Source organism: Polypterus senegalus, chromosome 10, assembly GCF_016835505.1.
Source record: "Polypterus senegalus isolate Bchr_013 chromosome 10, ASM1683550v1, whole genome shotgun sequence".
Classification (NCBI taxonomy): Eukaryota; Metazoa; Chordata; class Cladistia; order Polypteriformes; family Polypteridae; genus Polypterus; species Polypterus senegalus.
Window position 1 is genome coordinate 11,056,245 of NC_053163.1, and position 24,898 is coordinate 11,081,142.

The 24,898-nt window shown below is 39.7% G+C and overlaps 2 protein-coding genes across 4 annotated transcripts in view; both read right to left on the minus strand.

Moving 5' to 3' along the window:
* Positions 1-217: 217 nt before the first annotated feature.
* LOC120536189 lies at positions 218-12,032 on the minus strand. The gene is made up of 6 exons (XM_039764520.1): positions 11,948-12,032; positions 11,834-11,860; positions 11,194-11,493; positions 6,480-6,755; positions 4,947-4,997; positions 218-930 (listed from the first exon to the last, which is right to left on the minus strand). The coding sequence occupies exons 1-6, from the start codon at positions 12,024-12,026 to the stop codon at positions 749-751; spliced, it is 915 nt and encodes a 304-aa protein (XP_039620454.1). The 5' UTR covers positions 12,027-12,032; the 3' UTR covers positions 218-748.
* A 3,963-nt stretch (positions 12,033-15,995) lies between these two features.
* Positions 15,996-24,898, minus strand: part of LOC120536190 — a 29,954-nt gene continuing 21,051 nt past the window's right edge. For 2 of the 3 annotated variants that reach the window (XM_039764523.1, XM_039764522.1), the window contains one exon: positions 15,996-16,192. In XM_039764523.1, coding sequence (XP_039620457.1) covers positions 16,089-16,192 — 104 coding nt within the window. In that variant the 3' untranslated portion in view covers positions 15,996-16,088. The remainder of the gene's footprint in view (positions 16,193-24,898) is intronic. The other variant, XR_005635058.1, reaches the window with a different exon arrangement.

Consider the following 24,898-nt stretch of genomic DNA (forward strand, 5'->3'; position numbering starts at 1 on the left):
GGAAATAATTAATGTTGATGGAGTACAAATGCCTCACCGCGTAGTAAATATCAGGGGGGTTCAAAAGGGCGACCTCAATATAGAAAAAAAGTAAAAATTTCATCACAAAAATAACAGAAACTACGAGTATTAAAGTAATACCGCTCAAATGCAATATAACCAGATTAATGAGTTTGTATAAAATATCAAATTGATCTACATATTGAATTGCCTTAAGAAGTGGTCAACTTAAAAGTCGATCGCCTTAAAAGGCGGGTCAGCCTAGTTCTTTCTAATAAACCCCTTATTTATAAAGAGTTTGCTGCCATTCTTGTATATGAGGGATATATTCATGGTCATTCTTCTTCTTGTGGGGCTTTTAGCCAGATTTTGACTTAAGTAAGTTTGTTTTGAGGCTGAAATCCCTTTTAGGCCTGAGGGTAGGCCATTAGAGGTGGGATTAAGTCTCATTGTCATATGGCCTTTTCCAAACAGACAAAGGAGACCTGTAAAGACTTTTGTGGAGCACTTGGAGACCTCACACCCTTTTGCCATATCTGGGACTCCTGCTTACAAAATATATTACCCTATGGCAGATTGGTGAGCGTGTGTTGTACTGCTGCCCACACTGGGGCTGCTTTGCTGTCAGGCTGTGGTCCACTTACCCATGAAGATAAGCTAAATGATGAATGGATGTGCAGTTTTATGGATGGGTAGGTGGATACAAATAACAACACATATCATATTACCAAAAGGCTTCAAGTCAGTCTTATAAATTGTCTCCATGGTTGAATTGTGGGGTATTCGGGGATAAAAACCAAGTCTGACATTTTAAGAACTTCTCTGCAAAATACACATGGGCTCCATAGGCTTCTGACATAATACAAAGCAACAGGAGGATGACCAGGATGGTCAGTGTGTGCCTCACAGCATAGCCAGAAGTGGCCTTCTCTGAAAGACAAAGACAAAGCAAGAACTGCTGTTAGTATGTCCACATCTCAACAAATGAACAGTTTTAAGATGAAATGGTAACAATATAAGAAATGCTTCGGCACCTTATTGGTTTTCAGGGTTGCTTACTGTTAATTACGATGCACTGTTTTCATTTCTGTTTCTATTTATCCATCCATCCATTTTTCCTAATTTAATACAAGGTTACAGAGACCAGGCCCTCACCTGTTACAAGCAGGAGCCAACTGTCCACCATAAGGCACACATACCGTCACAGGACATCATTTATAAGTTCTTTCTTCTTCTAATAATCTTTTCTGATAGCATCACACAAGCCCTGTATGGTGAAGGCTATTGTTTTAACTATCCATCCACCCATTTTCTAACCCGCTGAATCCGAATACAGGGTCACGGGGGTCTGCTGGAGCCAATCCCAGCCAACACAGGGCACAAGGCAGGAACCAATCCTGGGCAGGGTGCCAACCCACCGCAGGACACACACAAACACACCCACACACCAAGCACACACTAGGGCCAATTTAGAATCGCCAATCCACCTAACCTGCATGTCCTTGGACTGTGGGAGGAAACCAGAGCGCCCGGAGGAAACCCACGCAGACACGGGGAGAACATGCAAACTCCACGCAGGGAGGACCCGGGAAGTGAACCCGGGTCTCCTAACTGCGAGGCAGCAGCGCTACCACTGCGCCACCGTGCCGCCCTGTTTTAACTATGTTTTATTAATACATTATGTATTATAAATTTAAAATATTTAAATGTTGCTTCTGGCATTTTTTTTTGGAATGAGAATCATCAGAGTGAGTTGCAGTTGTCAAGACAAGAAAACACGCTGCTCAGGATGGGATACATGAAGTCATGTCGATTGAGCTCATCAAGCACAACGACATTCAAACCAGTAAGTCGGTTTCACTGCTGTCTTAGTTTATTGAGCAATTTTCAAACAAAAGAACAGCGATCATTTTCTCTTTGACCTATGAACTTTACGCAATATTTTTGACGTTGATTTTTCACTCACGTTGCGGTTTGGGTGCCTGTCTCTTTTGATCTCCTGGTTCTGTTAGACTCTTTGTTATGATTAACGTTTATTTCTCAGTCCTCTTTTCTCTCTTATGCTGCCTGTTTTTGGTCATGAACTTCGCCATTTTAACAATGTGGGGTTCTAAAATGATTTGAGATTTCAGTTTTATTTGTCACATATACACACACATGGGTGTACAGTGAGATGCAGTTCAATGGGCATCCTATACTGTAAAAAGTAAGCATTAAAAATATTGAAAGGTTACGATTAATAATTCTGGAGTAATTGTAAATGCGTAACATATACAGTAGAACCTCTGGTCACGAACATTTCTCAACACGTACAAACTGAATTATGACCAAAAAGTTTGCCACAATTTTGCATCTGTTTACAACCACACGCTCTGGTGGCGAACAAAAACACTGGCAGCCAGTTTTCCTATGCACGTTCATAAGCGCCAATGATTTCCCATTCTCCGTTTTCCATTTTCTTTTGTTCCTGTAAAAGGAGTTTCAATGTTAACTAAGCAGAGGCCTCAAGAGCTGGAAGAGGTGGAAAAACTGTTGCTAGTGTGGCTGAACGAGAAGCAACTTGCAGGGGATAGCATAAGCGAGGCGATGTTACGCAAGAAAGCCAGGAAGATTCATGGCGATTTGCTGAAATAAAAAAAATCCTTCTTTGAGTGGTGAAGGTGAGGAATTTAAAGCCAGTATAGGATGGTTTGAAAAGTTTCGCAAGACAAGTGGCATTTAATTTTTTTCCCTATGCTTAAAACTCATAAAAAAAAGTGTTTACAGCGAGCGGATTTGTAAGGGTCTAGTGCAAACTCTTACAATGTTAGTTTTCTCTGTTGTTCAAGGGTTTCTCAGTGTTATGCAATGTGTTTACATTTAGTTTACTATTAAACTGTGCATTCTATGGTATAATTAACTAATTTTTGTACTAAAAAAAAATATATTTACATATGGTTTGTACGGTCTGGAACGGATTAATTGTATTTACATACAATCTTATGAGGAAATTATATTTGGGTCGCGATCAAATTGGGTCACGTCCAAAGTTTTGGAACGAATTACGGTCGTGACCAGAGGTACCACTGTACTTATCAGAGTATCATAATCATTAAATAATTATTAAATAGTAAAAAGGGTTACATATAAACCATAGATTGACTGCTTTTACAGTTTCGAGCACTGCCTAACAAGATGACCATTTGTTATTTTAAGAACAATTTCGAGGTAATCTATACAGAGTAACTGAAGCTCAGAAGATAAATACGTGAGCATGACTCGCATATGTGAGAATATTGTACAATTAGCCCTTAGTGTTGCTAAATTGAAAGAAGAGAGGGAAGGAAAATGAATGTTAATCAAAGCAAAAGTTCTTTGGTGAGCTGGCGCCCTGCCTGGGATTTGTTCCTGCCTTGTGCCCTGTGCTGGCTGGGATTGGCTCCAGCAGACCCCCGTGACCCTGTAGTTAGGATATAGTGGGTTGGAAAATGACTGACTGACAAAGCAAAAGTTGCAGGTAGTCACAGTCAAACTTGTTGGATCAAAAGAGAAAGGCACCCAAATCAAAACAAAAGCCAAAAATCAAAGTTCAAAATATGAGGCAAAGTTTGAAGTTCAAAGACAAAAAACGATTGCGATTCATTTGTTTAGAAATTGCCCTAAAAATTAGAGTAGTACTGAATCTGGATTATCGATTCAGATACAGGCTGACATTCAAAAACCCGGTTCCTTCAGATTTCCGGCATGGATTTCGGAGCGCATTTTCAAATTTACCGCGTTGACACACCGCCATTCTCTGGAGGCGCCGTTTATGTTTTGATGGTGCTGTAGTCGATAATCAGTTGTTTGGGTCTTGCTTGCACCTGCTAACAGGCATTCCTGCTCATTTTATCATTTATTTGCTGCTGTATAAACCCATTATGGATTCAGCAAAGAAAAGAGGTGGCGTAAAACATCGTGCATTGTTGATCGCAGAGAAAGTGGAAGTGTTAAAAAAAACTTTATAGCGGCGTGTTTGTGAAACATACGATATTGGCTCTTCAACAGTGTATGATATTAAAAAACAGAAAGACAAACTGTTAAGGTTCTTTTGTGACAGTGGATCAAAAAAGCAAATGTTTGTAAGGAAGTCATTGACGGAGGAGTGTACAGGTAGTCATTTTCTGTTAAATATATACAGCATATATAACCATCCAAAATCCGTCATTTTTGAAAATCTGGCACTCCTCAGGTCCGGAGGTTGCCAGCTTTTTGACGGTCAGTCTGTACTGTTGTGCTTGATGAGATCAATCGGCAGGACTTCCTGTATCCATTCCTGAGCAGGAAGTAGTCATATCTTGAAAATCGTAACTTACAGTGATGGTGATCATCCCAAAACAAAGATGTTATCGCCACAAAACGATAAATAACAAGAATTAAACATTACAAGTTTAATGCATAACATATTAATAATCCGTCCCACCCATTATCCAACCTGCTATATCCTAACTACAGGGTCACGGGGGTCTGCTGGAGCCAATCCCAGCCAACACAGGGCGCAAGGGCAGGTCACCAGCCCTCCGCAGACATAGTATTAAATCAGAGTTAAAACAATAACCTGTACAATATAATAATTGTGCAAACATTTAAGTCTAGTATTAGAAAAACTTAAAAAACAAAAAATGTAAAAAACAGCCCTCTTTTATACTTGAGATTTATGACACTGAGGGGCTTCAACAAGCAGAAGGTCAATTTAATGGTGCTGTTTGAAAACCCAGAAATACGGCATTGTGGCTTAATGGCCAACGAATGAGCACAGAGGCAGATCCTCAATTCAAAGGCTCGATCCCATCTTAACGCAGCCCCCCAAGTATACATGACAGAATACAAATACATCCATTAGAATGATTTCTAAATCTCCGTTTTCTTTTGCACACTTTGTGACAACAGATTTGAAAATGTTGCCCGTCCTTTCAGTAGACACTTGCCTGTCAATTGGTTCTTTTGTCTTGTTGATGATTCTTCTGCATTGTTTGGCCCTGTTTAGAGGAAATGGGAGAATCCAGAAATAAAATTTAAAAAAGGTTCATGACATCATCACTGATTTTATACTCATCATTTTCAACCAAGTTCCATTTGATATTCCTCACGATAAACCTTTTATGGATTCAAATGGCATTTCCATTTCTGATCCTAAAACATGTAAGGGGCTAACTTATAATCCTGATCCAACTTCTTCCAGAACATACAACACCTATCACCTGATCCACTCTGCACCACAACTCATCTTTACACTCTGGACCAACAATTGGCAAGTTGCTTGTCAATCATTTCAGGTGATTGGATATACAGTAAGTTATGTTTGCAGAAAAGAACAGAGTTAGCAGAAGCTGGGTGTTTATTGACGTATACCTTTTGCTGGTACAAAATGAGAAAAGCTCGAACAAGAATTCCTCACGTGTGATAATAAAATAAAAACATTTACAACAACAACATGCTATCCTATTTTAATATGATGGATGACTTTGAAGCTCAATGGCTAAGCGGGATTGATAAGGCTAGACATGTGCACACACAGCTAAGGGCATTGAGACCACTGCAGGGCCAATGAGTCTACTTCTCAGGTAAAAACAGACTGCCAGCGCCTGACACAAAGACATTTTCACAGACTACAAGAAGCAACATTTTCCAAGATACGTAATGACATCGAGTATATGATAGACATTTGGGGGAAATGCTGAAGAAGACAAAGCTAGGGGGGGTTCTAAACATTTTACTAATAGGTGAACTTGCTGAGGGAAGCTAATTACTTCTTTCGCACAACGTCTTGCAGGCTGCGCCCCACTGGCACTTTAAGACAGAAATGCCACTCATAAAGACCCCTCTCACAATTTTGATTTGGAGGCTTTCAGGGGGTCTGTAGGGTTATTTAAGAAGACCCAGACCAATCAAGCCCCCCATATTTTGCATCTTGACTATTTTCTGTTGGCATAAGGTTCCTCAGAAGGCAGTCGATTTGTACGCACAGATAAAGACAGGCATATGAACGGGCTTTGCAAAACTGTAATTTGGAAGAAAAATCCCCTGAAGAAAGTTTAAAATGACCTATCGAATAGATGCACTTGATATATGGCGCTTTAAAAATAAACATTGAAGGCCACCTGAGGACCAGACCACATAAAACAAAACGTTAAAGTCATTGTCTGGTGTTGAAGGTATGGTGAAATTATTGCCCTGAACTGAGAATTATAAAAGCCTGTTGTGCCATAAATGTGTGCCTTGGGGGTTCGTCATTCAGTTGTATCCTCAATGGGAGAGCTTCTTAAAATGCATTTCAATAAACCTCTAAATTTTTATTTCTATTCCACACCCATTAAAATAAATGGTAAATATAATCTAGAGGAAAAAAGAAATTAGTTCCTGTTAATAAGAAAACCTACTAGGTAGAAACAAACTGCATTGTGACTTCAAACCAATTGTGCCCCAGTGACAAATACACTGAGAGACTGTACTGGTCCTACCTTGAAAGGAAAAAGTTGGACTCCGCAAAGCAAAATCATCCTCTGTTCTGCACATGCACACGTATTGTTCAGAACTTGTCACGTTAATTCCCTTAAGGATAAAATCAACGCCAGGTTTGCCATTCATACGCTGGGTGCTGATCAGCGCTCCATTCCTGTGCAGCTCAAAGGAGCCCTTTGACATTTTCTTCAAGTTGGAAAAGAAGCATTTGAAGGTCACATCTGCCAGACCTGTGGCCAGATTCTTTATATCTGCTTGCAGGACGAGCAAATATTCTGTCAAAACATAAAACCATTCCATACATTATATTGCCTTTTTATTTAAAAAATGTGATAAACAACTGAATTCAGCATCTAATTCCTCACACAAGCCTGGAAAGTCAATTTATTATGTGTGGTTTATCTCATATCATTATTAATAAAAAATAAAACCACAATAAAAACAACAGCTCAGTAACCCGTCAGACATTTCCACTTAACACACCATTCTGAAACCTACATAATGCAGTTCAGTCTGGTGGGGAGCAGCACTGGGCACAAGGCAGGAGCTAAACCCTGGACTGGGAGCCAGACCATTACAGAGTCCACTGACACACACAGGACCAATTAGTCTAGCCTACGTGTCTTTGGGAATGTAGAAGGAAAGGAAAACATGAGGCAAACAAAGGGAAAAGGGACCATCTCCACATTGAAACTCAAAGAGATATGGTCTTCAGGTACAGAAGTGGGAATCCATGAAGCAGTAGCAGTTATCTCTGGCTGCCTTGACACACTCCAAGTAGCAATCATTAAAGTTGGTATAAATAAGGGTGACTTAGTGGACCCCAGGCTTCCGCCCAATCTTGCTGGGTAAAGTCCAACCCAGTTAATGTCAAGATACAATAAAGATAATGAGAATATCCTCTAATGATTGGCAAATTCTCTAATACATAAGGGAGCAAATTAAACTAGCTGATGTTTTTCCAACAGAGAGTTGTAACTACTGGATCATCTCTCTGTCCCTGTCAACTTTACTGCAATTTCTATCTATCCAATCCTGCCAACTATACTAAAAACTCATTTGGAATAGCGAAGAAGAGCGGGTGCGATTGTTTTGTTAATTTTTAGAAGGATTGTTAATGAGTACTGAATACTTACTACAGACTTGTGTACTTGACTTAATCTGTGGGGTAGGAGGCGTGGAGGAGAAATGGCATTATTATTTGTATTGAGAAGCTGTTATTTGTATTGATGTGTTCATGTCTTCTGTTATTGTGCAAAATAAAGTTTATATTAAAAATAAAAATCTATCTATCTATCTATCTATCTATCTATCTATCTATCTATCTATCTATCTATCTATCTATCTATCTATCTATCTAAACCCCCTAATAATAAGAGAGCAGGCGATTTACAATGGAGAATCGTACACGGGGTCATCGCAACTGTGTTCCTAAATAAACTTCAGAGTGATGTGAGCGATAAATGTGCCTTCTGTGGGGAGAAAGAGACTGTTTATCATTTATTCTTATATTGCATGAGACTGCAAACTCTGTTAGTGTACTTTCAGAAAATATGTATAAAATTGAATGTTTCTTTTGATGTTTAGAGATTTATTTAGGGCATGAAATATAACAAAACATCAACATTAAAATTTCAACTTTTAAAATATTTTCTTGGGCAGGAAAAAATTTGCCATTTTAAAAAGCCCTAATAATAAACAGAGTGTTACTTTGCCACATGATGTACTGTTTATTTTCAAATTTTATGCAATTTCAAGAATTAAGCTGGAATTTATGTCTTATAAAACAATGCGTAATATCGAAGAATTTGAAAAAGTGTGGGGAGTGCAGCGGGTGCTGTGCTCCATTGAGGAGGGGCAACTAAAAATTCATTTGGAATAGCGAAGAAGAGCGGGTGCGATTGTTTTGTTAATTTTTAGAAGGATTGTTAATGAGTACTGAATACTTACTACAGACTTGTGTACTTGACTTAATCTGTGGGGTAGGAGGCGTGGAGGAGAAATGGCATTATTATTTGTATTGAGAAGCTGTTATTTGTATTGATGTGTTCATGTCTTCTGTTATTGTGCAAAATAAAGTTTATATTAAAAATAAAAATCTATCTATCTATCTATCTGGCTGGCATCCTTCAACATCTGCAGTAAGATGCTGCAGATGTTCTACCAGACGGTTGTGGCGAGTGCCCTCTTCTACGCGGTGGTGCGCTGGGGAGGCAGCATAAAGAAGAAAGACGCCTCACGCCTGGACAAACTTGTTAAGAAGGCAGGCTCTATTGTAGGAGTAAAGTTGGACAGTTTAACATCTGTGGCAGAGCGACGGGCACTAAGCAAAATCCTGTCAATCATGAAGAATCCACTGCATCCACTGAACAGTGTCATCTCCAGACAGAGGAGTAGCTTCAGTGACAGACTTTTGTCACTGTCCTGTTCCACTGACAGACTAAAGAGATCGTTCCTCCCCTGCACTATGCGACTCTTCAATTCCACCCAGGGGAGTAAATGCGAACATTAATTTTATTTTAATTCTTTTCATTTTTATTACTATTTAATTTAATATTGTTTCTTTGTATCAGTATACTGCTGCTGGATTATGTGAATTTCCCCTTGGGATTAATAAAGTATCTATCTATCTATCTATCTATCTATCTATCTATCTATCTATCTATCTATCTATCTATCTATCTATGTATGTAGGAGTGTGTGTGTTCTGCAGTGGGCCGATGTCTTCTCCAGGGTAGGTCCTGCTTTATGTTTAACATTATCTGCATAGACTTTACTTGAACATAAACCTTATGTTTTGAACAATGTGCTTATAAAATGAATTAATGATTCAGAGAGGAATATTAGTGTGCTTTTACAAATAGCGTGATAAGATACTTGTTATGCCAGATCATAGCTACTGTGGATTGAGTGTCAAGGCACATTATAAAAATCTACTGCGACTAATTAGCTGCCATTTTCATTGACATTTTTATGCCTCAGTGAGAGAATCATTTGTTACCGCCTTTTTTAAAATGAAAGCAAAGTACGAGTTCACCAAAGAAAACAAAAAGGGACAGACATTGAGAGATGGGCGACCCTTTTCAACAATGAGGAATACAAAATTAATTGTTTCTGTGTAATCGGGCCCACAAGGCACACCATCATCTTTCGTTCAATGGTGCTATTCTAGCCTCTCAGCTACTTTTGTTAGATATCCATACCTAGTTACAACACAGCAGCAATCTTCAAGATACATTTCATGTGGTCATCTTCAGGCAGAATGGACAAAATGAGAAGCAGAATTGCTCAAAAATACATTTAAGAAAACCAGAAGAAATCTATCTATCACTGACCACCAGACACAATGGGTAGAAGACACATAATTTGACCCCATCCAACTTTCCCATTTACATTCACAGCTATTAAATATGTCCCATACACATATTTGTGATGTTTTAGTGACTTCGCATGGGGTACCAAACTGGGTGGCACCTCTGGACTCCAACTCCCACGTAGCCCTGAGGGTGTCCAAACTGGGACTCTGTATGAGGGACACTGCCACCTATTGTAGATGGGAATTAACTGCTCCCTACCATTTCCCCACTACACTAAAATTAGTATCTATCTATCTATCTATCTATCTATCTATCTATCTATCTATCTATCTATCTATCTATCTATCTATCTATCTATCTATCTATCTATCATAGTGGGTATGTAAAGCTTTTTTATAAGCAAACCTCTCTGTTTTTGAATTACAGCCCCTGTCTCTAAATCTTTGCATTAAATACATGGCACAAGGTGTGCATTTGGGACATGTGGAGCAAATCGAGAGGTATCTAAAATATTGTGAAAGCAGTAAGTTGCTGATTTGGGACAAAAAGATGATAGCTGGACGTGTGCAGAAGAGTGTTTTTACCTGTGGGTTTCCAGTTAAATGTACATATAAGCACACAACTGTTGCACTTTATCTATATATACAAAAATGAATTTTGGATGAACAAGTTTCTTCTTTATTTCATGACCTACTAATAGTTTTCTATTATTATTATAATTATTATTACTATTGTTGTTGTCGTTGTTTAATTAATTGTCCCCAATTTTAAAGGAAATGTTGCTATCTTTATGTGTTATTATGTGCAGCAGGTTATTATTTGGGATGGTTAACTAAGCCTTAAACTCTTGCTCCGTGTAATATTAAATTGGATTATCTTTGTATAAATAAAATTTTCAAAACTTCACTTTTGATTGAAAAAAAATGAAAAGGAAAACATTGAAGTTCGGATTCTTAACCCCAGGTTAATCAAATAATTAAGAGTGACTGAATAACATCACTGTAACACTTTGATAAAGTAATAATAGCACAATGGGCAGAGAGGGTAGCAGATGCCACCAAGGTGAGGGTGCTAGTCTTTTTACCACAAGAATGGTGGAGATTCCTGTCCAAGTTCCGTTCCACCCTCCGTCTAGTTGAAATGTAAAAATTCAGCAGTATAATTAACTTACTTAGTGTCACATAAGGAGTGGGGAGGCTAAGACCAAACTTTAACCACTAGAAGAAGAAGAAGCTCCTCCATGTCCCCAATTATCATAAACAAATTTCATGAATCCGTTAGACAGAAATTAAATTTGAAGCAATTAGGATACAAACAGTACTGTAAAGGCAAAGAGCAAAATTTAAAGAACCATACGCTTATCGATTTAGTTATCATTAGGATATATTCAACTTACCTATGACCGTCAGGCTGACCAAGTTGTTTGTCTCAGTGACTCTCATGTTCTCCGGTGTCATTGTCCCATAGAAGCACGTGTAGTTGCCCGCTTGTGCCATTGTGATGCCCTTCAGCTTGAAGGTGGTAATACCCAGCTCTATGCCGCTTGGCTCTATTTCCACTTTCTCACCGTTTCTGTACAGGTGAACTAAGTTGTTGACTGCTGAGTTCTGTGAGTTTGTTCGACATTTAAAAGAGACCGTGTCTCCTTCTCTGACAACGTTTTTATCGACTAGAAGTTCTCCTAAATGGAGAGGCTCTGAAAGAAAATGTTTTAGTAGACCAATGTCTAAATCCACCATTAAGCTTCTGAGTATGGAAGACCTCTGCTGTGCTAACTCTTGACATATCCAAAGTCATCTTTTAAGAATGTTGGCTTTCCTGTGTTTTTAAAGTATCCAATTTATAAAGAATAAGATTATCATTTACTAGGACACTTGTAATTAAATCTCACTGTAGTACTTGCTTTCACTTAAGCCTTACTGTGCATAGCTGGTGTTTACAACTTCTATAAAGGAGCTAAATACAGAAAAGCCCAGCAAAAGACTAACTGGGTGTTACTCAACAACTTAAAGTGACGACTTCAGAAACGCACTTACCTGCTGGCACGATCAGAATCACTGCAGCTGTAAAAATCAAAGAATTGTTAATATGAGGAAGCAAGTAACATGTCTTTTATACACACAAATGCAAAGTAAAGTTGTCAGGCTCACTAAGAGTGACGAAGAAGGCTGCCCGCAGGGCCACCTTTGGTCCATCAGTTTCTGGAGGCCGATTTGAAGGCTGAGACATTGTGAAGTGCTGAGCTTAGCACAAAGTAAATAGAAGGTCTACTCACACACGGGGGTTAAGTGGTCCCACGTCATCAGCTCTGGCCATCGTACTTCCTTCTGGTTAACTTTGCTCTCAGTCCATCTCTGTAATCTTTGATGAAATTCTGACATACTTACCAGTGGTTTGGCACGCAATTCTAACTTTTATTTTTGTTTTTTTTTTGCAAATGATACTGCTTTGTGTCGGTAGTTGGAATAATTTACAGTGGAGCAAATCTGATGGTTAGTTAGATTAAAAAATAGTCAGATAAATCGTTAGGACTGCTGTCTCACACTTCCATGGGCCAATGTCCAAATCTCAGCCCAAGCATTGCCTAAATGAAGCGTACATCAGACCCTCCGAAAGGCTAGGTTAGGCTTAGGCCATTTTATAATGTCCACTGCGAGGTGAGGGTAGGCCTGGACATGAACTGCAGTTTTGTAGATTCATATTTAGGATATTGATAATTGTTTGTCATATAAGAATTAATCTCGACTTTAAGAAAGAAGCAGCTTCCTAGAAATAAGCCATTCTAATCTTCTTCCCTCAAAGGTTTAGGAATCCTACATTGGCCACTTGTGACACAAAGTGTTTGTTTTTATGGCTCAATAGTTTCTTTGTGCATTCCCTTTAAATGGGAGAAAATATCAGCAGGGAAGGCTAGTGAACAAAACCAACTGCCGGATGATTTGTACCTCAGGGAAGGGACAAGTAGACTCAGTCTGTTTGTCACTAGAATTGGATTGTGATAGAAATAGGATTGGATGAACCAAGGGAGCTTCCTGCACCCATTGATCTAGAGATTTAAATGCCCCTCTAATGGTCAACGCATTTGGTGCACAGAACAACACACTGCCAGAGTTAGACTGAAAATGGCCTGTTTATGATGACCCAAAAAGATAAGGTGAAAAGGAGGTGAAGTGCTACACTGCCATAAATAAACGTTAGTGTTTTAACAAGCTGAAAAAGATGCGAGCACCTCATGAAGGAAATGCTAGCGAGATTTCACACGCACATTCGCTTTTTAAAGCTGCACAGGACTCAGAGCTTCCAGGGCCTGCCTGCACTATAAAAAAATTGACTGTAGATTCATCTTTAAAAAAAACACTGTCATGGTGCTAGTAAATATAACAATAAGAAACTTTGGCATTGCATGTGGATAGATGTGGATAGAACCTTCATTTGCATTGCCACTCAGGTTAAATGTGATCAACTCCAAATGTGGTCCGTGTGCTCGATCACCAGCGCATTTACAGTACATCGCTTTTTTTAATGCCTTCAGGTGCCATTGATCAGGGTGCACAGAGTAAGGCCGCTAGAGTTTGTTAGTCTTGGCAACAGCAGGTCCAGCTCGGCGTCAGTCACACAAGGAGCTCCTCAGGGCTCTGTCATTGGCCCTCTTCTCTTCTGTATTTATATGCTTCCACTTGGCCATATTGTTCGTAGCTATGGATTGTTAGTCTTGGCAACAGCAGGTCCAGCTCAGCGTCAGTCACACAAGGAGCTCCTCAGGGCTCTGTCCTCGGCCCTCTTCTCTTCTGTATTTATATGCTCCCCCTTGGCCATATTATTCATAGTTTTGGACTGGGTCATCATTTTTATGCAGATGATACTCAACTCTACTTCAATGTTAAAAGTTGAACTTCATCAGAGCTTTCTCAGCTCACATCCTGCCTTAGTGAAATTAATACCTGGATGGAGCAGAACTCTTTAAAATTAAACTGCAACAAAACTGAACTCCTGCAAATTAGGACTAAAGTGCAACTTAAGAAAATGAGCTCCTTCCCAGTCCATCTTGACGGTGATCTCATCAGACCTGCCTCTACTGCTAAGAATCTTGGTGTCATTTTTGATTCCTCCCTTTTCTTATTCCACCCACATAAATCACATTAAGAAACTTTCTTCCTTTCACCTCTGTAACATATCCCGTGTTCGCTCCTTCCTCTCCTTTCCTAACGCTGAGAAACTGGTCCCTGCTTTTATCACATCCCGCATTGATTATTGTAACTCACTGTTGGCAGGTACCCCTTCTAATCTTATATCACAGCTCCAGTTTATTCAAAACTCAGCTGCAAGAGTCCTTACTCAAACCAGCAGCAGCGAGCACATCACACCCATCCTGCTCCATCTTCACTGGCTCCTTGTGTCTTACTGAATCAAATATAAAATCCTACTAATAACCTATAAAGCCTTAAATAACCTCGCGCCAAACTACATCAGTGACCTTCTCCATCACTATGTGCCTGTCCGCTCACTAAGATCCTCTGATTCTGGTAATTTTGTTGTGCCCCACACTAATCTGCACTCCATGGGTGACAGCAGGGCCTTCAGCTGTATAGCGAGTGCGCAGACTCTGGAATGACCTACCGACATTAATCAGGTCAGCTGACTCCATGAATTCTTTTAAAAAACAACTCAAAACTCATCTGTTCAGGAAGGCTTTTAGCTCTACCTGGCTTCATTCCCCTTCTCTCAGTTTACCTCCATGTCAAGATGCTCATGTAACCTGTATGTGTGTGCGAGACCATCAATTATGTTGTCTGTTAGGCTTTCTCTGAATTTACTGTCTTAATCTTCTTTATTTATTTATCTGGTTTGTACAAAGCTATATACTGTATACCCTGCTGTTCTTTCTTAAATTCTGTGAAGTGCCTTGAGCATGTGAAAGACGCTATATAAATAAAATGTATTATTATCCATCCTGCTGAATCCAAACACAGGGGTCTCCTGGAGCCAATCCCAGCCAATCCCAGGGCACAAGGCAGAAACCAATCCTGGGCAGAGTGCCAACCCACCGCAGGACACACAAACACAATTCAGAATTGCCAATCTACCTAACCAGCATGTCTTTGTACTGTGGGAGGAAACCCACGCAGACACGGGGAGAACATGCAAACTCCACGCAGGGAGGACCCGAGAAGCGAACCCGGTTCTCCTAACTGCGAGGCAGCAGCACTACCACTGCGCCACCATGCTGTCCTATCATTATTATTATTATTATTTTCTTTACTTTAGCAAGAAATTCCTGCCTGTGTCCAGATTGCCACTCTCTGTCTTTCACAACTTGTTGTGCTGGCCAGGGCACTCATCACAGGTGGTCCTCCAAATCCCAAGGTGCAAAGAATTAATATTATTCTTAACTTTTTGCAAAGATTTAATTTCCCTGTGGGGACAAATAAAGTATTGTAACACCCACAATTAGGCTGGGATGAACAACACCACTGTATATTCTAGGAGTGTAAATCACTGATGAGCCGTTATTAATTGCCTTCTGACTGCACTTCCACTGTTCTAGACTTAACTTTTTAATTGCACCCTGACTCATTCAACTCCTCTGCACTACGCATATTCTGTTTCAGTGTCACAGCCCCAAAGTACATCACTCTTTGGCTCTCATTCACCACTACTCACTCATTCAGTAGCACACTGTGCTACTTGCTACTCCGTCACCAACAACCTCCGTTCCACCATTTTTTCCCCCCCAAGACCTCCACCTCTGTGCTCTCCCAAGTTCTCTGAGATGTTTCATTTGCATAACATGCAGCTCCTTCTGAAAGCACAGTGCTCAGTAGCTGTGCGGCCATTTGGCCCTCTGAATCTCCAGAAAGATCATTACAGTATTATGTTTCTATGTTTCTATCTATCTGAAAAGGAATAAATGTAGGATTTGGTAACAAGGGCGTCAAAGACCAGCTCTAAACAGATGCTTTTGCAGGATCTAAAGAGAGCTTGGAAGATAATAAATACCATCTGACATGACAGAGATGGACAATTCTCTGAAGATGAGTGAGTCAGATGAACTTCCAAACAATGTGTCCACCTCAACGCCCCCTCGAAGACGTTTAATTCAAGCTCCTGCCACCAAAGGGTCGCTGCAAGCAACTGAACAAAGAACAATAATGACTGGTTAAAGTTTGCAATGAATAATGAAAACGTAGACCTTTGGTGTGCTATCAAATCAGGTTACTTTAATGTTCCACATGTCTACAGATATCACACAGAATTCCAGCGATGAGGTGGCCCAGTATTTTCTTTTTAACACTATTTGAGTCCATTTATGAAAGCTTCAACCACGAAGCAAAGCATCAGAATGAGTGCCAGACCAGTGAAGACCAGCCGGATTACATTTCCTAGAAGATAGGATTCTGAAAAGAAAAGGGAACAAAAAACAAAATTAAAAAGAAAAAAAAAGATTTAACAACTTAACTTGGTTTAAATTTCTACCCTGTGTGGCAAAAAATGAAAACTTTTATGCTTTATAAAGCTAAATGCTTTATAAAATGAGCTAAAAACACAGCAACAATGCAAGACACTTTACAATGCACACTAGACAATAATAGAAGAAGAAGAAGAAGAAGAAGAAGAAGAAGAAGAAGAAGAAGAAGAAGAAGAAGAAAAAGACACAAGTTGAACTTAGGAAAGAAAATGAAGGACCAGGTAGAGAATGATAGAAAAAGTTGTCACATAAATTAAAGATGAAAGTGACCTGTTATTACATTTAGTATCTATACTAATAAAAGGCAAAGCCCTCACTCACTCACTCACTCACTCACTCACTCACCTCACTCACTGACTCATCACTAATTCTCCAACTTCCCGTGTGTGTGGAAGGCTGAAATTTGGCAGGTTCATTCCTTACAGCTTCCTTACAAAAGTTGGGCAGGTTTTATATCGAAATTCTACGTGTAATGGTCATAACTGGAAGCAGTTTTTCTCCATTTACTGTAATGGAGATGAGCTTCAACACCGTGGGGGGGAGTTTCGTGTGACATCATCACGCCTCCCACGTAATCACGCAGTACATAGAAAATCAGGAAGACCTCAAAAAGCGCTGAAGAAAACATGCATTATATAATTGAGAAGGCAGCGAAACAATAAGAAGCGAGTGAGTGACATATACAACCATATTCATGAGTTCTGCTACTTCGGAAACAAAGCACGATGTAAACCTACACTTTAAATTAAGTTCATAGACAGGCTGCCGCTGGCGTTTGTAATTTAGTGCCTGCCCATATAAGGCCGTCCGTCAGCGGCAATCCAATAGCAAACTGCCACGGGTAAATATTCACGGGTGAAGGACTGTGCTTATGGAGAGGAAGATGAGATGGTCAGGGTGGTGTTTGACACAAACTCAGCGAAACTGCGAGAGAAAGTTTTAAGTGCCAGGACTAAGGTAACATTAAATACAGCCATGGACATAGCACGAGATGGCACCAGCACAGCTGGGAACCTTCGATGCATGTACACCGAGTGGCTCACGTGAACTGACGCAGTGCACAGATAAAAAGCAACAGTTCCAAAGAGCGCTGAACAAAAACCGAATTACACAATTGAAAAGGCAGCAAAAATATGAAGCGTCTGATAAGCATATTCATAAATCCAGCTACTGCGGAAACAAAGCACACGGTGGAAAAAGTCAATGTCCGCTAAAGGAAGACAGTGTAAAAAAACCCGTGCATGCAGTGTGTCAGGTCTCAGATAAAGAAGAAGGCGAGCTGTTTATTGATGCAGTAAGAAACGAATCGATGAAAGAAACCTGTCATCTTTACAGCGATTGACAAACACGGAATGTAACTTGAACACAACACATCCTACAAATACGAACCTGATTGAAAGAAATAATGATAATCAAATCCTTGATGACAGCAACACTCAGTAACACTCACAAAACAAATACTGTATATTGACAGTCATGTTACGTTATTTTTAAAATGTTCCCTTTTCTTTTTCTAGCTTTTTTAACACACTACTTCTCCGCTGCGATACACGGGTATATATATATGTATATATATATACCGATCTACATACTCGAATAATGGATACTTTATTCGCCATCAATGATTGTTTTGGTAAAGCCATACTCAGTGTATTCATTAGATGAGCGGTAAAAAGTAAGAGCGAGGGAGGATGACTCATTGAGGCATGCAGGCTGTAGTCTTGCGTCAACTCTATCTGAATTGCGCGATCACATTTGAAAAAATATATCTTTTCAAGTTCTATTTAGTCCATATGTGTCAAACTCAAGGGCAGGGGCCACATCCGCCCGGCGTGTAATTATATCCGCCCGAGATCATTTTATATACTGTATTATTGTTATTAATGGCCGGGTATATGAAGCGCTGGTAACACAATAAACTACAGATCCCATAATGCAGCGCTTCAGCTGCCTTGCCGAACACTTACCGCGTTAATCAAGTCTACCTTATGATGCTGCAAGTTATTGCGAAGCTACAGTTATTGCGAACTGAGTTTGCACGGCGCTTTGGTGACTTGGAAGAACAAAAAAAGTCCGTCTACATGCGGCTCGAACCTTGTGCATGTTTGGTAGCACATATCTGTGTGAGAAGCTCTTCTCAGTGATGAAGACTAACAAAACAGCACACAGGAGTCGCCTCACTGATGAGCACCTGCAATCCATCCTGAGAATCTCCACAACACAGAACCTCACACCAAACAGAAACGAACTTGTGGCCAAAAAAAGATGCCAGGCGTCCAGCTCTAAAATGACATATGAGCAAAGACAACTGAATGATTTGATTTGTTATTGCACGTAAGAGCGGAGTCAACCGTTTTAACAAACAGCGTATTGCACTGATACTGAAATAGCTGTGTGTGTATATATGTAGATATGTATGTATATGTATATATATGTTTATATATGTGTGTGTGTATGTATGTATATATATATATGTATTTGTGTGTATATATGTGTGTGTATGTATGTATGTGTGTATATATGTATGTGTATATATGTAGATATATATGTATGTATATATGTGTATATGTATAGATATGTATATATATATGTTTATGTGTGTGTGTGTAAATATATATATATGACAACAACACTCATCACTCACAACAGTGACAAAACAATTACATTGACAATCATGTTACGTTATTTTCAAAATGTTTCCTTTTCTTTTCATTGCTTCTTTAACACACTACTTCTCCGCTGCGAAGCGCGGGTATTTTGCTAGTATATATATATATACATAATGTAGATGCCAAGATGGATGGACTGGCATTCTGACCAGAAGGGAATGTGATCTGGATGGGAGGTGTCCCTCCCAGGTTGGTTGCATGTACCTTTCCTGGCTGGGAAGATATATTGAAGGACAGGGACAGACTGTCTCTTGGGGCCACATAGTCCCCCAGTATGCCATGTGGCAGCATCCCTCAGGTAGAGCCCCCTTTTGTTCACCCGCAGCGAAATCTTGGGAATTGTTGTCCACCTTCCTCCTGACTCTGGCTGGTTGATTGACTTTATTTAATACCCAGGAGTGCTTCCAGAGAGTTGATGTTGCAGCTCCAAAGCACTTCCAGGTGAGGTTGGGACTCCCAAATCTCACAACTCCCCCTGGCAGCCCACATGGGACCCAACAAGGCCTGGACTACAATATCCACATGCTTTGATGAAACCCATGTGGGAATGTGAGCCTGGGCTCTCTGTAATGTTGCACTCCGGGGGAGATAATGCCCAGTGCATGCTCTCTCCCCCTTTTCTTCCTTCTGAAGGACGTCTCGGACATGTCCATCACAATATATACCGTATATATGAAAAAACACTAAACTCAGTGTGTCCAGTCCGTTTTACCAATTTGACTGGTCAGTTTGGCTTTAGTATGATTGGACATTTTAGCTTTAGTGATGCAATGAAAGAGGAAGTTCAAGTGTGAGACACACACAAGGAGGAGTAAAGGCGCACACTGAAAATGTCATCTTCAAAGACAGAATTTAAAACCAGACAGGCTTTACGGAGCACATCTGAGAGAAGGAGTGCCGGTTAAGAGTCGTTCACACGCACAGATACAGGGAAAAGGCATTGAAGGTACACATAGGGCAAGAGATAGCTAATATTTTTAAATTACTCTATTACCTATGTCGGAGATGGCTGGGGTGGCGATCCAGCCGGGACGCCCAGGAGGACCAGAGGAGGGCTCACTCCTTCTCCAGACCATGTGGGGGAGGCCGCCCTGGTACCTTTAGGGGCCACGGGTACAGCGCTTTGAAGCTCAAACCTGTAGGGGCCCGTGGTCACCACCAGGGGACGCCCCTATGCCTTTGGAGCCCTGGACCTCAGCACTTGCGCCACACCCGGAAGTGCTGTGGGGAAGAGGAGCAGGGACACCCAGAGTGCTTTGAGGGATGCAGCCGGTACTTCTGCCACATGGGGGCGTGTCAGTGGAAGATTGCTGGGAAACACGTGGAGCACATCTGGGTAATTATAAAAGGGGCCGTCTCCCTTCATATGATGGCTAGAGTCGGGTGGAAGACGGACGAGGTCTCTGGAGGAGGCAAGGAGGCGGCTTGAAGAGTGAGAAGGCAGTGTGTGTTGGCCAGGACTTTTTGAGACTTTGGGGTTGTGTGGCACTTACTTGTAAATATGGACTTGATTAATAAACGTGTATTGGGTGATTACAACGTGTCCGCCTGTCTTTGTCTGGGCCAGTCTCCACACCTATTTTCAACAAGTACCATGGCTAATATATACAGGAATTCCTGAGACGAGACTTTGGCCATGAGATTTTTTTAAGTCCTACCCTCCTCTCAACCATATTCAACCACGCACACGACCCTCTCAACTCTCCTTCATGGAAATGCTTTTGACAGACACAGTTCCTGCTCTCCAAGCTCTTATAATTCTGCATGTTTTCCCCACTTTAAGTTCCCAATAAAAGAAGATGTAGTATGTCCAAATTCTATTGAAGAATTTCATCATGAAGGGTTATCAAGAGAAGAAATGAGTAAACGGGCAATCCTAGCACCGAGAAACGATTAAGTCAAACGAATTAACGCAAAACTTTTCGATCAGTTACATGGCAAATTGGTTAAATGCATATCAATAGACTGTGCTGAAACAGTTGGTGGTGATGGTGAGGAAGATGAAAACATCAAATTACAATATCACGAAGAATAACTACAACTATTAACACCGTCCGGTCTTCCACCATCTGAATTACTGTTGAAAGAAGGATGTATCCAAGAAAGGTAATGTAGTACATCTTCAGTGGATAACATTAGACGCCAAAGGAGATCTTGATATGCCATTCATATTAAAATGTTTACAGTTTCCCGTTAGGATAGCTTTTGTAAAGACAATTAACAAATCATTGAGACAAACATTTGAAAAAGTCGGTTTATTTATTAGCGAGAAAGAAACAAAATTCACTCACGGGCGGTTATACAGTATGTTGTGTTGTCACGATTTAAGTTCAAACACAGAATCAAAGTTCAATTTGATATTGACGAAAATTTTATTCAAAAAATTGTTTTGCTGAAGTTTTAAAGTAAAAGTGTAACTTTAAAAAGTATTTGTGTGTTAATTTCAAATCCAAACAGAACAAAATTGTATAACGCAACAAATAACTCTAACGCAACATGAAACATAATTTACTTTCAAATTATTATATTTTACTATTTTTTACTATGGTTAATTACTCACTGTAATGTAAAGTAGTTAGTTCTATTATGCACATGTAACAATTCCCATGAAAATAAAAATTTGTTTATATTGTACATTCGCACCCCCATATGCGAGCAGTAAAACCGCAAAGTGGGTAGGACATGGCGCAGCGAGCAAAACAAAAAGGAAACAAAGCCACAAAGCCCCCTAGTATATATATATATATATATATATATATATATATATATATATATATATATATATATATATATACTAGCAAAATACCAGCTTCACAGCGGAGAAGTAGTGTGTTGAAGAAGCAATGAAAAGAAAAGGAAACATTTTGAAAATAACGTAACATGATTGTCAATGTAATTGTTTTGTCACTGTTGTGAGTGATGAGTGTTGCTGTCATATATATATATATATATATATATATATATAAATATATATATTTACACACACACACACATAAACATATATATATACATATCTATACATATGCACATACACATATATACATACATATATATATCTACATATATACACATACATATACATACACACATACATACATACACACACACATATATAAACATATATATACATATACATACATATCTACATATATACACACACAGCTATTTCAGTCTCAGTGCAATACGCTGCTTGTTAAAACGGATAACTCCGCTCTTACGTGCAAGTCTGCGTGGATATTATGAACTATCGTATTTGTTCAAGTTCTATTTAAATTTTAAATAGAAGGAATTTTTATTTAGTCGACAGAAATATCTTTGGTAGGAATGGTAAAACAGACAGGAATATTATTTGTGAATAAATCAACTCAAACCTTAAATAACTTAAAAGAACAAACATTCAAATTTCTTTACTCTTATGTAAATTTATATAAAAATAAACTTAGATTTTAAATATCCCAAAAGATTTTGCTCTCCATAAAAATATATCCTTTCAAAATTATACAAATTCAAATATGAACATGCTGCATAACAAAACCTGGAAATATAAATAAAATGTGTTCCTTTCAGCAATAACAAATCAAATCATTCAGTTGTCTTTGCTCATATGTCATTTTAGAGCTGGACGCCTGGCATCTTTTTGGCAACAGGTTCGTTTCTGTTTGGTGTGAGGTTCTGTGTTGTGGAGATTCTCAGGATGGATTGCAGGTGCTCATCAGTGAGGCGACTCCTGTGTGCTGTTTTGTTAGTCTTTATCACTGAGAAGAGCTTCTCACACAGATATGTGCTACCAAACATGCACAAGGTTCGAGCCGCATGTAGACGGACTTTTTGTTCTTCAAAGTCACCAAAGCGCCGTGCAAACTCAGTGCGCTCGGTTTATCAGCAAAGTGCGATTTGGGAACACCGTAGTGACGACTTGGTTTAACATTACTTGGCAACAGGGAAAGTTGCACTGGTGCATTTGTGTCTCCCATAAAAGCAACTTCACTTGAAATCACTTTGTGATTGTGCACGGGTAAAACGTCCGCTGAAGTGTCAGATTCTTATTTAATTCTTCTGCTTTCTGTATCTTCTGCATTGCATTCAGGTCTTTCAGCCTCACTGATGAGCACCTGCAATCCATCCTGAGAATCTCCACAACACAGAACTCCCTGATGTTTTGTCTCATAGTGCCGTCTTAGATTAAATTCTGTAATTACAGCCACATTAGCTCCACAAATGAGACACACGGGTTCAGTAAACATATACTCAGCCTCCCATCGGTTTTAAAGGCTCTATTTTCAGAATCAACTTTTCTCTTCAGCATCGTGTGAGCTAGCGCAATAACTTGCAGCATCATAAGCTAGACTTGATTAACGCGGTAAGTGTTGGCAAGGCAGCTGAAGCGCTGCATTATGGGATCTGTAGTTTATTGTGTTACCAGCGCTTCATATACCGGGCCATTAATAACAATAATACAGTATATAAAATGATCTCGGGCGGATATAATTACACGCCGGGCGGATGTGGCCCGCGCCCTTGAGTTTGACACATATGGACTAAATAGAACTTGAAAAGATATATTTTTCAAATGTGATCGCGCAATTCAGATAGAGTTGGCGCACACTACAGCCTGCATGCCTCAATAAGTCATCCTCCCCTCGCTCTTACTTTTTACCGTTCATCTAATGAATACACTGAGTATGGCTTTACCAAAACAATCATTGATGGCGAATAAAGTATCCATTATTCGAGTATGTAGATCGGGATATATATATATATATATATATATATACCAGCGTATCGCAGCGAGAAGTAGTGTGTTAAAAAGCTAGAAAAGAAAAGGGAACATTTTAAAAATAGCGTAACATGACTGTCAATATACAGTATTTGTTTTGTGAGTGTTACTGAGTGTTGCTGTCATCAAGGATTTGATTATCATTATTTCTTTCAATCAGGTTCGTATTTGTAGGATGTGTTGTGTTCAAGTTACATTCCGTGTTTGTCAATCGTTGTAAAGATGACAGGTTTCATTCATCGATTCGTTTCTTACTGCATCAATAAACAGCTCGTCTTCTTCTTTATCTGAGACCTGACACACTGCATGCACGGGTTTTTTACACTGTCTTCCTTTAGCGGGACATTGACTTTTTCCACGTGTGCTTTGTTTCCGCAGTAGCTGGATTTATGAATATGCTTGTATGTATCAGGCGCTTCATATTTTTGCTGCCTTTTCAATTGTGTAATTCGGTTTTGTTCAGCGCTCTTTGGAACTGTTGCTTTTATCTGTGCACTGCGTCAGTTCCGTGAGCCACTCGGTGTACATGCATCGAAGGTTCCCAGCTGTGCTGGTGCCATCTCGTGCTATGTCCATGGCTGTATTTAATGTTACCTTAGTCCTGGCACTTAAAACTTTCTCTCGCAGTTTAGCTGAGTTTGTGTCAAACACCACCTTGACCATCTCATCTTCCTCTCCATAAGCACAGTCCTTCACCCGTGAATATTTAGTGGAGTTTGCTATTGGATTGCGCTGACGGACGGCCTTATATGGGCAGGCACTAAATTACAAGCGCCAGCGTAGCCTGTCTATGAACTTAATTTAAAGTGTAGGTTTACATCGTGCTTTGTTTCAGTAGCAGAACTCATCAATATTGTTGTATATGTCACTCGCTCGCTTCTTATTGTTTGCTGCCTTCTCAATTATATAATGCATGTTTTCTTCAGCGCTTTTTGGAGGTCTTCCTGATTTTCTATGTACTGCGTGATTACGTGGAGGCGTGATGATGTCACACGAAACTCCGCCCGGCGTTCAAGCTCATCTCCATTACAGTAAATGGAAAAACAGCTTCCAGTTATGACCATTACGCGTAGAATTTGAAATGAAACCTGCCCAACTTTTGTAAGGAAGCTGTAAGGAATGAACCTGCCAAATTTCAGCCTTCCACCCACACGGGAAGTTGGAGAATTAGTGATGAGTGAGTGAGTGA